Genomic DNA, 16,705 nt, shown 5'->3' on the forward strand with positions numbered 1-16,705 from the left:
TAAGGTAGCATCGCCCCACTGGACCCCACCCCCGCATTCTGGCTAGAATTCCCGGATCGGCATCTCCACATGCCGTCGGGGTTCCAGAAGCGTGAGTTTAGTACGGCAGGAAGAACCCCACACAAAGGCGTGTGATGGCCCATATTTGAGGCCAGCTCTACATGGATATTATTGATGACCAAGGCTGAAGAAGTTCATCTCCGCCGGATATTATGGGCTTGGGTGTTCACCGGAGCATGGGCGAGGCGCGAGACCCCGCACGGGAAGGGCGGGGTAACGTTAGACTTCCTGCTCAGGCTCACAGATCCTCCCTTGTTACCACTGGTGGCGTCCCCTCGCAGGCTCGCACCACTTCATCCTGTTTCAAAGCGCCTATGACCTGATACCTGCAAGCCACTGATGTCGCACACAGACACCGTGACACAAACTGTTACCAGTCTTTAACAAACTCTCTCTTATATCATCAGTCTTGTAATTCCTACCGATACCTGCTGGCCGCCGACCTATTCCTGCATGTGAACTCATGATACCATCTCGTCGACTCTGCCTCGGCGGCACAAGTGCTCGCGAGTTGGGTGGCCATGATGTCTCGATGTTCCCTTCGGCCAGCTCTGGCCAACATCGGCTGTCGCATCTTGCGACCTGCTAATCAACACGTCTGCTTCAAGATGGCGCTCTCTGTTCTCTGTGAGTGACCCTTGACGATTCATATACCACAATCGAAGAAATCGAAGCCTAACTCGGGCCAACTATAGACTCCGGTCCTATCCCTACTAGCACTGTCGCCATGCGCAAGCGAGCATTGCATGACACGCCCTTGCGAGGCCAACCAACTTTGACGAGCCTGGCGCTAATTGCCCCCAAAGTTCAGGCCCTGCAGCTCGTTCGGCGTGCCTCAGTTCTGTCCGCACTTCCAACCCAGCCGCCTCAGGGGAACCAGGCGCCCTACTCGACAGAGTCATCAGCCGCAACAACTCCTACCACTCCCTTTGCAGAGCTTTGCGTTGGGGTGCCCCGGGAGACGTACCCTAATGAACGCCGAGTTGCCCTCACGCCACAAAATGTAGCGCTTCTCCTCAAAAAGGGGTTCGCAAAGGTGCTAGTCGAGAAGGGGGCCGGTGCGCAGGCGGACTTTCTCGATGAGGCCTACGCGGCTGCTGGGGCCACCTTGGTCGACAATGCCTCTGCTGTGTGGGAACAGGCAGACATTGTACTCAAGGTGCGAGGTCCCAGCGCTGCCGAGGCCGACATTGCCAGAGAGGGGCAGGCAATCATTAGCTTCCTCCAACCGGCCCAGAACAGGGCGCTGGTGGAAAGGCTCGCCTCTCGAAAGGCGACAGTGTTTGCTATGGACATGATTCCTCGGATTTCCAGAGCTCAAGTCTTCGACGCCCTAAGCAGCATGGCCAACATTGCCGGCTACAAGGCGGTACTTGAGGCATCGAATAACTTTGGCCGCTTTTTAACCGGCCAAGTCACGGCCGCGGGCAAGATCCCACCGGGAAAGGTACTGGTCATCGGCGCTGGAGTTGCTGGCCTCAGCGCAATCGCCACCGCGAGGAGACTGGGCGCAATTGTCCGCGGCTTTGACACACGGTCTGCGGCCCGCGAGCAAGTGCAGTCGCTCGGTGCCGAGTTCGTCGAGGTCGACCTACAGGAGGAAGGGGCCGGCGCGGGTGGCTACGCCAAGGAGATGTCCAAGGAGTTCATCGAGGCCGAAATGAAGCTGTTCACAGAGCAGGCACGGGAAGTAGACATCATCATTACCACCGCCCTGATCCCCGGCAAAACAGCCCCCAAGCTCATCACCAAGGCCATGATCGAGATCATGAAGCCCGGATCCGTCATTGTGGACCTCGCAGCCGAGGCTGGTGGAAACTGCGAAAAGACGGAACCGGGCAAGATGATCACATACAGAGACGTCAAGATTATCGGTAAGTATATATCCTCCTACTGATAGGGTCTTTAGCTAACATTCACAGGCTACACCGATCTCCCGTCGAGATTGCCAACGCAATCTTCCACTCTGTACTCAAACAATATCACCAAGTTTCTCCTGTCCATGACCCCTAAGGAGAAGGAGTTCGGCATCGACCTCACCGATGAGGTTGTCCGAGGTGCAATCGTCGCGAAGAACGGAGAAATCCTTCCGCCCGCTCCTCGGCCCGCTCCGCCGCCTCTACCTGCTGCGCCAGCCGCCGGAAAGGAGGCCGAGGTAGTTGCCTTGACGCCGTTTCAGAAAGCCTCGCGAGAGGTCGCGCTGGTGACGGGAGGTATGGGTACTGCTCTCGCCTTGGGCAAGCTCACTGGGCCCCTCTTCATGGGGAACGCCTTCACTTTCGCTCTGGCATCTCTGATCGGATATCGGGTCGTGTGGGGTGTTGTCCCCGCGCTGCATTCACCGCTGATGAGCGTCACCAACGCTATTTCTGGAATGGTTGGCGTCGGCGGGCTGTTCATCCTCGGTGGCGGCTACTTCCCGGAGACCATCCCCCAACTGTTCGGCGCAGCCTCGGTTCTTCTTGCGTTTGTGAATGTTGCTGGCGGTTTCGTCATCACGAAGCGCATGCTCGACATGTTCCGGCGCCCAACTGACCCCCCCGAATACCACTGGCTGTATGCGATCCCCGGGGTTCTCTTTGGAGGAGGGTTCATCGCAGCGGCATCCACCGGCGCTGCTGGCCTCGTCCAGGCTGGTTACATGGTGAGCTCGGTGCTTTGCATTACCTCAATCTCCGGACTGGCCTCACAGGCAACGGCTCGCATGGGTAACATGCTGGGAATGCTCGGTGTGGGCTCCGGCGTTCTTGCCTCGCTTTTGGCGGTCGGCTTCTCCCCCGAAGTTCTAGCCCAGTTCGGGGGACTGGCGGCCATTGGTAGCATCCTGGGCTTCCTGATCGGAAAGCGAATAACTCCTACTGACCTGCCCCAAACCGTGGCTGCGCTTCACTCCGTCGTCGGTCTTGCTGCGGTCTTGACCAGCATCGGCAGCGTCATGGCCGACGTGGCTCATGTGTCAACGCTTCATCTCGTCACGGCCTACCTTGGGGTCCTTATTGGCGGCATCACCTTCACCGGCTCCATTGTTGCCTTCCTGAAACTCGCTGGCAAGATGTCTTCCAGGCCCATGATCCTGCCCGGCAGGCACGCTCTCAACGGTGGGCTGCTCGCGACAAACCTTGCCACCATGGGTGCTTTCGTGACGATGGCACCTGGCTCCCCCCTCATTGCGGCTGGCGCGCTTGCCGCCAACACCGCCATGTCGTTCCTGAAAGGTTTCACCACTACAGCGGCCATTGGGGGGGCCGACATGCCCGTCGTGATCACCGTCCTGAACGCGTATAGTGGTTTTGCCCTCGTCGCCGAGGGTTTCATGCTCGACAACCCGCTGCTCACCACGGTCGGGGCCCTCATCGGGGTATCAGGCTCAATCCTTTCTTACATCATGTGTGTAGCCATGAACCGCTCGCTCATGAACGTACTCTTCGGAGGCATCTCAGCCCCGGGCACCACAGACTTTAAGATTGAGGGCAGCGTGACGCAGACCAACGTCGAAGAGACAGCCGACGCTCTCACCAACGCCGAATCGGTCATCATCGTTGTGGGATATGGCATGGCTGTCGCGAAAGCGCAGTACGCCATCTCAGATATTACACGTATGTTACGGTCGAAGGGCGTCAAGGTGCGCTTCGCCATTCATCCTGTCGCCGGCCGCATGCCTGGCCAATGCAACGTCCTGCTTGCTGAAGCCAGCGTGCCCTACGACATCGTGTTGGAGATGGATGAAATCAATGATGATTTTGGCGAGACAGACGTCACGCTCGTCATTGGCGCGAATGATACGGTAAACCCGATTGCGCTGGAACCGGGTAGCCCGATCGCGGGCATGCCGGTGCTGCATGCGTGGAAGAGCAAGCAGGTTGTGGTGATGAAGCGAAGCTTGGCCAGCGGTTACGGTAGGATCAATCCCGTGGCTTGCGATGCATTGTATTGGTGTGGTTGCTGACTGCTGCATAGCGGATGTCCCTAATCCGATGTTCTACATGCCTGGAACCAGGATGTTGTTTGGAGATGCCAGGGTTACGACGGAAGGTAAGCCACCTCTGAAGTGCCCTCTTGTGTGATCTGGGGGAAACTGACCGGTTACCGTTACAGCTATCAAAGCAGCCATCGAGGCTCGGCTCAAGTAGTAGACCCTGGAGGATACGTCTGCACATATACCGCCCGTACATATGCACCGCCTCCTTGGTTGATTGATCTCGTTGCTAGAGAAAGATCATCTCGCATGCATCATCAGCTTGCATTTCAGGCGCGGAGGAGACTAGAGGACTGACTTATTGTCTTCTTGGATTTCTTTTCTTGGGACCCTCCGTCGTCCGCTTTGGCAGATACCTTTTTGGTCTTAAGTCGTTGCTCGCCTATCTAAGTAGCCTAGTTGTTTGCGTACTTGAGTCATACCGACGGGATACTTGTTGCGCCTCCCAAATTAGCTTTTGGAGGCTGGAAGTGGCATCAGCCAAACCCGGGAGGCTCAACAAGCAGTCGGCTGAATGAAGATCCTGGATATTCCCTTACGTTTCTATTGTCCGTAGAACTCGTATCGAAAGTCCCGGTGCCGTGCAAAACTGGAATGTTTGACAGACCACCCCGCAGATCCCATGAAGCATGACGCACGACAACGATAGTGGAAATCGGCGATTTATTCACCTAGCCAATATATACACTCTAACATCCTATCACCGGGTGCTACCTCGCCGCTTACCTTGGCGCGGCGAAGGGCTCCCAAGACTGGATCTTAGGCTTCGTCCTATGTTGTTGTCAGCGGTAACCAGACCCACATCCAAGTATCACAGGGACGACCCACGTGTTATATGTTTTAAATGCTCCCCGAGTGAAGGTCTGGTTCGGCGTGTGTCCTTTCGGGTTCCACGGCCGGGCGGCCGTCGCCTTGATAGGGTCTTGGTTGGGGGGAGTGTCAACCATGTAGGAAATCCAAGCGTGCCAAAGCGGCTCGATGTGGCCTCTTTACATAGGTACTGTTGTCAGCGACAGTGCTGTGAGGTGGATAAGGTGGGCGCTGCCGAGGATACTAGTAACAGAAGGGCACGTACGCATCATAGTCGTGCTTGGCGTAGTCGACCCATCTCGTACGAACTGCGCGTCGTCAATCATTAGCGGACGGATAGTTGGCATGCGATGAGCAAGCTGTTCGGCGACGTACGCGGCAACTCGTCCTTGTTCTCGTAGAACTTATTGCCAAAGGCGTCGGTGCCAACCAACACTCCGGCCTTGGTGTCGCCTGTGTTCCATCGTCAGTTCCCTGTTGTCTGACTTGACCTAAACTCAACTTCCGGGCGTACCAATGTACTGTCGTCGGGAAACAGCGTGGTTAGCTGCGGCGACGTGGTCGGATTGGGCGAGGAGGGCTCACGTTCAGTTGGTGCCAGTATTCCTGCGGTCCGCATCGTCAGCGTCTGTAAAGTCCTGGTGGATTTGAATGATGACAAACCTTCAGGCCAATCTTGCGGATATTGCCTAGGGTCCTTGTGATGGTCGACATCTTGGGTTCAGCGGAGCAGATCAATCGACTGTGGCGCGATGCTGAGACTCAATTCGAGCATTGGTGGTGTTGCCGCGTGATGGAGCAACTTGACGATGCAGCGGATCAAAACCGGGTATTCCCGATCCAATGAGGAAGCTCGCTTAGAGTCGGACGCCAAGAAAGGGCATTCAACTAAAACCCCTGTCTAAAAAAATCGCTGACGTTCTCGGCAGGTTCAATGGCACCAAGATCTCAGATTCCGACGACAGATTTGCAGCTTCTCGGCAACTGCACCCTCAGCCCCGGTTTCCGACCTCTGCTGCTATGCTAGCTAGGAGCATTGCGCGATGCTCAAATAAACTCAAGATCTCGGCCTCGCGGCCGTGCGTACGGCTTGCACAACCGCATTGCCGGCGCTTTTCAATGCCTACGGCCGGAGCAACACCGGGGTCCTCGCCGATGTCGAGTGCCGGAATGCTTGCGCCGTTCGTGGGGGAGCTGGACTGGATAGCACCCTCATTCAAGATCAACGGATCGCAAGTCCGGGTTCTGCAGTCCCCCGCCGAGTTCTACGAGACCCTCAAGCAGAAGATTCGGAATGCGGAACGGCGCATCTTCTTGTCGACGCTGTACATTGGCAAGGCGGAGAAGGAGCTTGTTCGTCTTGACTGCGGATTGTGGCAGCTACCGCGTACTGACGTGTCTAGATCATTACGTTGCAAGAAGCCCTGCGCTCGAAGCCTAACCTAAGGCTCAGCATCCTCACCGATGCTCTGCGAGGGACCCGCGAAGCTCCTGACCCGTCATGCGCGTCCCTGCTCGCCCCTCTCGTCGCCGAGTTTGGCCCGGAACGAGTCGAGATTCGCATGTACCACACACCCAACTTGACGGGCCTGAGGAGAAAGTACATACCGAAGCGCATCAACGAGGGATGGGGACTACAGCACATGAAGCTATACGGTGTCGACGACGAGATTATCCTTACGGGAGCCAACCTGTCAAATGACTACTTCACGAACAGGCAGGATCGATACCACCTATTCTCCTCCAAGGATGTCACCGAGTTCTTTGCGAATATTCAGGATGCTGTCTCGTCGCTGAGCTTTCTGGTCCGGTCCTCGAACTCCACAGTTGGTTTCGAAATGATCTGGCCCGAGGACAATGCGGCCCCGTCACCTCTAGAGGATCCCACACAGTTCATCAAGGAGTCTACGAACCTGCTGGCTGGCTTGATATCTCCTAAGACTGCGCCGCTGACCGCATACGATTCCACTCCGCCCGAGAAGAGAGATACCTCAGTGTACGTGCTCGCGCAGTTCTCGCAGCTGTTGGCGCCCGACACTTCAACTGAACTCCCCGCGGTCACGCATGTCCTCAAGACTCTCTCGCTGCCCCAGTACGAAAACTCGTCCTGGACCTTTACAGCAGGCTACTTCAACCCAGCCCCTTCACTCACTAAGCTTTTGCTGTCTACTCGGTCGCACAGCAACACGGTAATTACGGCCTCGCCCTTCGCCAACGGTTTCTACAAGTCGCCAGGCGTTTCTGGTCTTCTCCCTGACGCCTACACTCTCCTTGCTCGCCGCTTCGTTCACGCTGTGCACCAACACCAGCGCGAGGCATCCACGGTCCTGCGAGAGTGGCGCAAGGGCACTGTCGGCGAGCCAGGGGGCTGGACCTACCATGCCAAGGGGCTGTGGGTGACGCTACCCGGGAGCAAGGACCCGTCCATCAGTCTGATCGGCAGCTCCAACTACACGAAACGGAGCTATTCTCTTGATCTGGAAGCGAACGCTCTGATTGTGACCGACAATGAAGAGTTGAAGAGACGCCTAGGCGAGGAACAGCGCTGGCTGCAGGAGCATACGACCATTGTCACCCGGGATGATTTTGCCAAGACGGACCGGCGGGTTGGGCTGCAGGTCCGTATCGCCATGATGATTGTGCAGCTCCTGGGAGGGGCGCTGTAAAGCGGGATGGATAACCATCTTCACTGACAACCCTTTACCGCCTAATATACGTATCCCTACTACCGAGCCAGCGAGGAAATTGTGTGAACAGTGTAACAGCACCTACAACTTGGCATTATACCCGGAACAAAAGGAGTTCAGTACCTAGCCGTAGCCCGGCGGAATATTCTCTTTGTTGTATTCGCAGTAGGGGCTCTCCTCATTTTGTGATCAACAATCTTCGACGTAGTTTCTACAGCAGCTTGCAGCAAATGGCTGTCAACAGGCGCGATTCTTTCGCCAGAGCGCGAGAGAGTTCCCCTAAAAAAGGCGAATTGTCGATGACCCAACCAGACGAGTCAATTTATACGACAGACAGTCATGTCAACGCCGAGGCATGTAATAATGAATGTGCGTTCCCGGTTATCCGCCCTTGTCGCCGTAAAAGGTCGGCGGGCATCCTTACTACCTAAAAGCGTGACGCGCCGGAGGAAAACAAAGAGCCTTGCAGCTCGGATATCATTCTCGCTCTTCCCATCGTACAGCCTAACGCGTGGTGTATTACAAGTCCATTAGGAATTTAAAAGAAATTAGGTATCACTGTGAACTCAGAACTTCAAATATGCTGCCCATGCTGGGGATCGTTCTGATGCTTCGCCCGGACGAGAAGCTCGGGGTCCGTGTCGGCGACGGTTCCAGCAGATCGAGACCCGGGGTGTTGGGTTCTTCGAGCTCGAAGTCGGACGAGAAGGGGGAATGTGACATGCCGAAGAACTGCGGTGTGGTGGGTGATGGCGTGGCCGTCGTGGTGGCGGAGGCCGGCGTCTCTCCATTAAAGAAGGCCAGGAGTAACAGGTGCAGCTCGGCAGTGGCGGTCGGCGAAAGGAACGTGGGGCGGCTGATCCTCTTGTACGAACGGGGCCGAAAGCCGGAGGATGATGCCTCGGAGGAAGACGGCTGGGGACGCTCGACATGTGTGGGCGAAGGGAGTGTTAACAAGGACTGGTCGTTGTGTCCGGTATAGTCGGATCGGCCGGGTCGGTCGGTCGGCTGCGTTACTGGTAGCGAAAGGCTTGTCGGCTGCCGCGGGGCTGGTGGTTGAAAGGAGGCTCTCTTGGCCCGAGGTCCTGATTCAGGTGCAGCCGAGATCCTCCTGCTGTGACGTCGCTCCAGTTCGACCTGCAGGGCCCGTACCGGCGACGGTGACCGAGTGTTTTTCCTTATGTCCTTGCTTGTATGGTGCTCAAAGAGTGCAATTGCGTCCGACACAGGGACATTGCTCGAGGTGGTGTGGTTCAGGTCGTCCAGGAGCACGGCGATCTGGTTCTCCTCGAGATCTGCCAGCAGATCGATAACGCGGTCGATTGACGACCGCGACCGGTGATGTCCTTTGCCGGGCATGGCGATGGGTGGGCGAGCAGAAAACGAGTGAATTTGTCTGGTATAAGGAGTGGACGGTGGGATCAAGCCCAAAGGAATGGCTCAACTGCTCTCGAAGAGCACGTTGCTGGAAGGCGAAGCGAGAAAGAGCTCAGAATATCAAACAGATGGAAATTAAGATGGCCAGAGCTCGCTTGAGCTGGCACTTCAAACGAGCAGCCTGTAACTAGCGGACTGTGGGGGCCTCCACTCCACTCCTGACGGGCCACCTGATTCCTCACCCGAAAATGCGCTAGTAAATTCGGTAAGACATCCCTGTTCCCTGGCTCGTCATTCAAACCCAAACGGGTGGGTCAGCCGTCCGGGCAACTTCATGGAAGCCAACCACCATTTCGGAGCATAGAGATGCCTCCATATCGCTTTTCTACCGTTATGGATATCAATCGAAGTCCGGTGGCCCGCTTCATTCCGCGCATCAGGCGTAACCGGTCAAACTCGGGGCAAAACGTGTGATGCATACACTATATACAGTATACTCCAGAATACATCGAGATCTAATGAGTTTCATTCATAACGTACATGATAAGCGAGTGACCCAGACAAGCGAATGACCCACTCTCCACTACCCTACATACATTATCCTCAATTACAAAACAACAGAACTATCAACCAACTACAATTACATCAGAAACGGCTGAATCAGATGCTTCTGCAACCTCCTGGCAAGTGCGGGCATTATGACCAGGCTTGCCGCATACACCACAGCACCGAACCTTCGTACGAGCCCCCCCTGTACCACCACCATCTCGCTGCATTTCTTGTGCCACCTCCCCAACCATAGCCTTTTGGTCTAGTAGATCCTTTGCATCTTCCACTGCAAGTGATCCTCCAAGCTGTACACGCGTTCTTTTGGCTCTTCGGCGCTTGCTTAGTGCCTCGTTGGCCTTGCGGAGCGAAGCATTCTCTGCCTATAGGAGAGCCACCTGGTGCATTACAGCTATTGTACTCTTTGTCAGCTGGTCCACAGCAGCCAACATCGAAGTCGGGGAGCTATTTTGGTGGGTGGCAATGCGAGTCTTGATGAGCGTTGACTATGAGTTGGCTTCTTGGGTGTTGTATGGTGTCTGGAAGACTCAAGATTGTATAGTGCCTGGCCGTGAGGTTAGGGGTGTTGGTGTACGAAGCTTGATATCTAGCTTCGAAAGCACCCTCTCTGGATCGTACGGCATAAGGCCAGCCCCTGTAAAACCGCCCTGTATATTCCTCTTGGTGATAGAGGTAAAGAAGGCCGTGCGAAAGGTACAAAGGAACTCGAGCTTGCTTATGTGGTTGTGTCACGAACCAACCATATAGCAAGACCCGGTGGGGCACGACGGAAACAGGCAGAACCAATCAGCAGGGGTAAAAGCCGCAGGCGGCCGCATAAGGACGACCTGGGTAGCTCAGGGTCGCCGGCGAGCGAGAGCGATCATGATAGACTTGGGTAGCCGCCTACCCAAGGCGATCGAGGGTAGACCGCGGTAGCCGTCGAACGACGGCGAGCCAACAGGATCGGCTAGGTATATAGTCATTCGTTATGGAGGACTCTGGGAGTTCTCCAGTGAGCAATATTACAAGCAATAGCCCATACCTATTGTGCAGACATTGCGGCAAGCATTGTTGTGAACCTTTTGGCTTCACCGAGACCTACAGTCCGACCAGCAGTTACCTTCGACCGGCGAACCCTTTCAGAGGCAGGACTGCCTGTGGTTTCGTCACAGGTTGATATGCGCGCATATTAAGTCCTCGATCTGGCGACCGTACGCCTGCTTCAACGGCCTAAAGCAGCCAACATCGAGCAGCTGGAGGAGGTAGGAGGAATGTGGAGGTATACAGAGCGTGATAATGTTGTTCTACTGGCAATAGAGCTCGAACTCGGTCGAGTGGTAGCTTTCGTGGCCATCGAGGATTAACAACCGGTATTTACCCTTTATATAGGGTGCTGTATGGTAGTTGAAGTGCTTAATCCAATCTAGGCCTACTATGTTAGTAGTCCAGCCGTTCTCGGTGGTTGCGATGCGCCAGTCGGCCGGGAGGTTGCACTCGGTATACTAGTTGGCAAGGTGGTATTGCGCGGCTAAGATAATAAACAGAGGGATAGCCCAGCCGAGAGCATTGACTCCCTGGATTACTATTGCCCACTCGCGATTGCCAGGCTGGGCCAGCTTAGCCTTGCTGCGGCCATCTGAGGTCGTAACAACCATGCCCGCAAAGATAATGCACATCATAAACCCGGTCTCGTCAAAGTTATAGATATCGTCATCTACGATACCGTACTTGGCCTTAGTATTCTATATAAGCCTAAACCACTTGCGAATAATGTCTAGATCTTCGCATCTAGCCCTCTGGTAGTCGTATCTACGTATATATCGCGTATAGAACTCTGGCCGGCGTTTGACAAAGTTATAAGCCCAGCGTTTGCTAACAGGGGGCGTATCGCGTTCGTGCAGTAGTTGGTTGGCTATATCTTCTATACCATATAACCTAGGCGGGAATGCACGTGCAGATAGCTCATTGACATATTGAACTATCGCCTTCTCTTCTAGATCTGTAAGGTTGCGCGAGTTGGCTGGAAGATTATGTCGTGCAGGCTTGCCGGCGCGTCGGCGCCCCAGGGTCCTACGGTCGACCCCATAGATCTTAGCTGCGGCTCGTTCGCTTAGATTCTTGTCGTTTTGAAGAGCTTGGAGAGCCAATATTATCTGGCCTTCTTTTGAAGTAGAGGGCATTTTGGATGGTAGAGGAAATTTTGTTGTTGAGTGCAAAGATGTCGCGTCGTGTAGGAAGTGGGTCACTCGCTTGTCTGGGTCACTCGCTTATCATGTACGGTAGTAGTTAACGTTATATGGCTGTTTTTTTCCCATTTTCTTTTTTTACCTCTCTTCCTCTTCTTTTCTTCCACTGCTTTCCACTCGATACAAGCAGAGCAGAGCAATGCCGTTCGCATCCGTTTGATCCTCGCAATGATATAATTCGAGGTCATCAACCACCTTGACCGTCTGTTGGGAATGGAAGCAAATACAACGTTCTTTTATCGTCGTACCGGACACTCCCGCCATGCAAGAGCGACAGACTCCCGCTTCCACCCAGCCCTCCTCCGGAGCCTCTAATAGGACGTTATCGTCCTGGTTTGGAAGAGTTTGCTTTCAAAACTATGACGAGTCCGTCGGGCTAGGAACCCAGTACGACATCACAGGAGGAATCACCCCTCTGAATATCTGGCGTCTCATACCATGATTTTCACTCTCTTCCGCTGCTCTACTCAAACACACCCAATGGAAACCCATTGGCCATAGCCTGATATCCCGCCACATTAAGATGAAGATGGTCACCGCCGTCATACTGGCTGGCCAGCTGACTCTTGGCCGCCGAGTCGGCCACCATGCCCGCGAAATCGACCGTCTTGTCGAACGCGCCGCTCTTGAGGATCCAGTCGTTCACTTTCACGCGCGTCTGCTCCCGCGTCGGATTCGAATACGCCTGCCCGTTCCCGCCGAACGGCGTGATGGTGGCCCCGATCGTCTTCAACCCGGCCGCCTTGCAGTCGCGCACAATCTGCTGAAATGCCTGCTGCAGCCGGCTCGCGATCCCGTTCTGCGACCCGGAATCCGTCCCACCCGACCCGATGTCGTTGACTCCTTCAAACACCATTACATACCTCACCCCGGCCACCTGCAGCGCGTCGCGCTTGTACCGCGACAGCAATGTCGGCCCCAGCCCGCCCGACAGCACTGTGTTGCCCCCCGCTGCCTGGTTGCACACCGAGATCTGGCTGAGCTTGGTGGTGGTAGTGCCGCCTCCCCCGCTCGCGCCGTCCTTTTGCATCCGCGCCAGCAGCAGGTCCGGCCACCGGTTGTTGGCGTCGTCGGTGCTGCCCCGTCCGTCCGTGATGCTGTCGCCCAGGATGACGAGCGCCGAGGTTGTGGGCGGTGACCAGGCTTCTACGGCGCTGAGGAAGTACCAGTGCTTGGTGTTGCCGCCGCCCGACAGCGTGGCTGCGCTGACACGGTTGCCGGATTGCATGTGCGAGGTGGTGCGGCTGCCCGGGTGCCCTGTGATGCTGTTGCCGGACTGGCCTGCTTGTGAGTAGAGCGTAATGGCGATGTTGCTTTGCGGGTCGACCCTAAAGTCGATCGGGTCGGTGTAGGCGACCTGACCTCGTGGGATCGTGATGGACGCGGAACCGTTGCGGAAGGTCAGGGGCTTAAGCGTGGAGGAGTCGACGCCCGGAACACCGGCCTTGCCACCTGTGGGCAGGGCGACGGATGCCGCGCTGATGGGAAGGTCGCTGCCGCCGAACGTGTTGCTGATCTGGATGCGCAGCCGCTCTCCGCCGATGGACAGATGCAGTGTCTGACGCAGGGTGGCGTCCCGGAAGACCCCGCCGCCTCCTGTCTGTGGCATAGTGTATCAGAGTCCGAGACCATGGTGTATGAGAGTGTCTGCGTACGAATGGTGACGGCGGCATATTGCTCTGCTCCACCAGTTGCGGCATGGATGTCCAGGTGGCCACCCAGTGCCAGCCATCGTCCGCTCGCTCCACTTCAGCGTTCCCCGATATTGGCACACCGTTGGCGCCATTAGGAGACCAGAGCAGCAACGAGGCAGCAATAGCTGCCCAGTGAAAGGTAGACAGCATCTTGTGTGAAGCACCTCGGGAATTAGACCTCGGTCCTGGCTACCAATGCAATGAATGCTGCAGCGCTTCTCAAGCAGCGGCGGCATGACTGGGCGAGATTTTATCTGTGTTGATGCATGACCAAGCTGCGGATGTTCGTTGCCCGAATGTTAATCTGCTTGGCATTTGGGTGTCTGGGGGAAAAGGGGTGCTGATTTAGCCATAGTCGTATACCGCGCGAGCGGAAACGGATTGGGGCTACAGTAGGTGGTAGTCAAGCGGAATCATTTACCCAGTGGGAACCTGCAGTCAGGCATCTGCAATAATGTCCCGCCTATCGGGGTAAATCTAGGGAGGCGGGAGGAACAGGATCTTGGGACGCTTTCAGCTAGTACAGTAAGGCAGCGGAGGGCCTTTCGCTTTGGAGGTCCTCAGGCAAAATCCGCTGGTTGAACACAACTGCGATGATTGATTGATTAACGGGTTCGTCGTTCGAGCCCAACAGCAAGTCTCCTAAAATACATACATACGATGGGCTAAAGAAGTAGTAAGATGTGTCGTGACCGGGACATGATGCGCTGGCCAGTGATCATGGCATGATGGCACGAGGCTTTGTTAAGATAGCATCACTGTTCCGGGGTCATCACCGACTTACCGTACTCGCTACTGCTTGGATGTAACAGTCCTCCTTTACGCGACCAGGAAGCATTCATCTCCGTCATGTTTAAACCATGAACCCTGACCCAATGTCTAATGTAGCCCTCAGGTTGCCATGCCTTCAAGCCGGGAGGAGTCGCCAAACCAGCAAGAACAGCAACAGCAGCGTGCTGATGCCATGTTTACATTGAAAAACAACCATGCAGAGGCCGTAGAATCCGGCCACGCCTACCTCTTCGGTTTCCGATGTTCCCCTCAGACCGAAATCTGCGAGTCGTACATCTTCCTGCGAACCATGGCAGGAGGATCATAGCACGGTGCAGCTTGTGGCCAACATAGTCAGCCACGAGGTCGCCGTCCGAAAGGTGCACACAAGACGGAAGTGTCCTTGCAAAATGCGCATGACCTGATAGAAGGACAGGATGGCGGTGGTTGTGGAGCGGGACACGGAGCAATTCAAGGCGTTTGTCGGCTGAGTACGGCAAAGCTCGTGCTGAGGAGAGTATGGCGAGTTGAATATTGAAGGTCCCATGGGGCTTGGTCGAGTCGGTCGAACGTGGAGGCTAATTCAACTACTACTAGTAGTACCTGGTACGGTACCTTGTCTAGGCACCTAGTACTGGAGGAGGTATTGGTAGAGGGGTACTGGAGCTAGCTAATGAAGAGAGGCCCAGTCCTAGGTAACTGCATTCCACGTAGACGCAGTCAATCAAATAACCTAAAAACAGGCTTTTGAATAAAGAAATGTCACAGGTGCCAAGAGCTCTCTAGTCTCGTGTCGCTCAACTTAGGTAGGTACCATGCTCCACGTGAACCACAGCACAACGTACACTACCTTCGACTTTCCATTATACCATCCCATCATGTATATCCTTTCAGAATCCGAGCTGAACAACACGGTGGCAGAACTCGTGCATCAATAACTGCTGAGTTGGCATCCGGCCCATGTCTGGGGCCACCTAGACTTATGGAAGGCAGTATTATAAAACAGCCCTTGGGATGTTTCCTTCCTGGGACCGTTGGGACTACTTCTCGAAAACCCTCAAGGCTACCAGTCCCGTCGGCTCCGGTGAAAAGCAAGCAGCTGCCAGTCATAGCTCTCATCGAACTTATAGCTACTACTCTTATACTACTAGTAGTAGTTATACCTACAGAATGTCGTCATGGCGCGTCAAATACTGCAAGCACACATTCACGGAGTGCAAGGCCTGCATTTCCAGTCTCGGCCACTCGTACTTTGACTACTGCGATCCATGCAGGGCAAGCCACCCATCTCTACATATACATACCTCCATGGCTCAGTTGGAAGTTGGATGTCTAACCTCTTTCCCCTTCTTGTTAGGCCAAGGGTTGCGACAGGTCGGGCGAGGGACCGTGGACGCCCCCTAGGGGGCCCACCTTCCCCCCTGCGTCGAGGGGAGAGATGTCGTGCACTTGCAACAGGGATGGTTCGTCCTGCAGAGCCGGCGGTGCATGTTTGGGGAGGGTTCGAGCCCCCCATACGCAGTGCCAGCCGTGCAGAGTGAGTCCTCCGAGTCCGTTCCCATTGTTTATGAGGTCCTCCCGTACTCCCGGCTCCGAGAAGGCTCATTATCATACATATACTTCCAGGATAGTAGATGCCACCATATCACAAGCGCAGAAACCAGCAGGCCATCCCCTCCTGTCTTGACTGCATCGACTGCAAGCCCCAGATATTCTCCAGCATATACCAGATCCAGAATTCCCGGTCAAGAACCGAGAGAGTCAGTCGTCTCCGACTACCTCCGGTCCCGCCGTCCCCCGGCATCTGGGTTAAGCGCGCTCACTTCCAGTTTCCTTTCTTCCGCCAGGCGACCCCCTTCTTCCAGCTTGCTCTCCTCTTCTCGCTATCTCCAACCTCCTTCTAGCCATCCGCCTTCTTCCGGTTACGTCGCTCCTTCTACCTACGTCCCTTCCACCAGCTATCCACCCTCTTCTACTAGTTACCTCTCCTCCTCAAGCTACCTCCCTCCGTCTCCCTCAAGCTACACCCCTTCCCGTTCAAGCTACCTTTCCGAGCCGCCCGCCAAGCGGTCCCGATATAGCAGCTACACCCCGAGCACCTACTCCGGCGTCAGCTATGCGCCTAACTCCGCCCTGAGCTACAGCAGCTGGCGGCCATCTTATACGTCGAGTACCACGCCTACGGGGCCTGGGTATTCAAGCTACGGGGACACCCAGATGCATACCTGTGCCTGCCTGTCACGCCTGACGTGCAACGACATGCGCGGCTGCACGAGACGATGCACCGTCCAGGGTGGGCACTGTGTCGTTTGTATTGTGAGTACTGCCATATCCACACCGTGATTGGAATTCAATCCCTCAACAAACGGGGGTCAGTTGGGTCATCCCGTGGCTCTGATTTGATTTCGTGCTTATTTATTATTATTTGCGTATTAAAAGCATGCTGCTGACATATCCGTGTTCGACAGGCAGCTGGATGTCCTTAGAAATGGAGGGCGAGATCATACGTCGCTGTACATGATCAGGGATGCTTTG

General features: G+C 55.4%; 5 protein-coding genes across 5 annotated transcripts; 2 read left to right on the forward strand and 3 right to left on the reverse strand.

Moving 5' to 3' along the window:
• Positions 1–480: 480 nt before the first annotated feature.
• B0T15DRAFT_110430 (NAD(P) transhydrogenase beta subunit-domain-containing protein) lies at positions 481–4,428 on the forward strand. Its single transcript, XM_062861492.1, has 5 exons — positions 481–687; positions 756–1,934; positions 1,983–3,956; positions 4,018–4,092; positions 4,156–4,428. The coding sequence occupies exons 1-5, from the start codon at positions 582–584 to the stop codon at positions 4,188–4,190; spliced, it is 3,369 nt and encodes a 1,122-aa protein (XP_062724326.1). The 5' UTR covers positions 481–581; the 3' UTR covers positions 4,191–4,428.
• Positions 4,429–4,758: 330 nt separating this feature from the next.
• Positions 4,759–5,560, reverse strand: B0T15DRAFT_508999 (NADH ubiquinone oxidoreductase subunit NDUFA12-domain-containing protein; the record flags this gene model as incomplete). The annotated part of the gene is made up of 7 exons (XM_062867762.1): positions 4,759–4,807; positions 4,865–5,023; positions 5,112–5,154; positions 5,222–5,299; positions 5,361–5,367; positions 5,432–5,452; positions 5,510–5,560. The coding sequence occupies 7 exons, from the start codon at positions 5,558–5,560 to the stop codon at positions 4,759–4,761; spliced, it is 408 nt and encodes a 135-aa protein (XP_062724327.1).
• Positions 5,561–5,866: 306 nt separating this feature from the next.
• On the forward strand, positions 5,867–7,512 carry B0T15DRAFT_390359 (uncharacterized protein; the record flags this gene model as incomplete). Its single annotated transcript, XM_062864535.1, has 2 exons — positions 5,867–6,199; positions 6,250–7,512. 2 exons carry the CDS (start codon positions 5,867–5,869, stop codon positions 7,510–7,512), a joined length of 1,596 nt encoding a protein of 531 aa, XP_062724328.1.
• Positions 7,513–8,026: 514 nt separating this feature from the next.
• B0T15DRAFT_110450 (uncharacterized protein) lies at positions 8,027–9,058 on the reverse strand. Its single transcript, XM_062861493.1, has one exon. It carries the CDS (start codon positions 8,890–8,892, stop codon positions 8,089–8,091), a length of 804 nt encoding a protein of 267 aa, XP_062724329.1. The 5' UTR covers positions 8,893–9,058; the 3' UTR covers positions 8,027–8,088.
• Positions 9,059–11,795: 2,737 nt separating this feature from the next.
• Positions 11,796–14,250, reverse strand: B0T15DRAFT_572701 (SGNH hydrolase-type esterase domain-containing protein; the record flags this gene model as incomplete). Its single annotated transcript, XM_062870906.1, has 4 exons — positions 11,796–13,305; positions 13,361–13,524; positions 13,763–13,786; positions 14,184–14,250. The coding sequence occupies 4 exons, from the start codon at positions 14,248–14,250 to the stop codon at positions 12,169–12,171; spliced, it is 1,392 nt and encodes a 463-aa protein (XP_062724330.1). The 3' UTR covers positions 11,796–12,168.
• Positions 14,251–16,705: the final 2,455 nt, after the last annotated feature.

The sequence above is a fragment of the Chaetomium strumarium genome, assembly GCF_033439665.1.
Source record: "Chaetomium strumarium strain CBS 333.67 chromosome Unknown B0T15scaffold_2, whole genome shotgun sequence".
Lineage (NCBI taxonomy): Eukaryota > Fungi > Ascomycota > Sordariomycetes > Sordariales > Chaetomiaceae > Chaetomium > Chaetomium strumarium.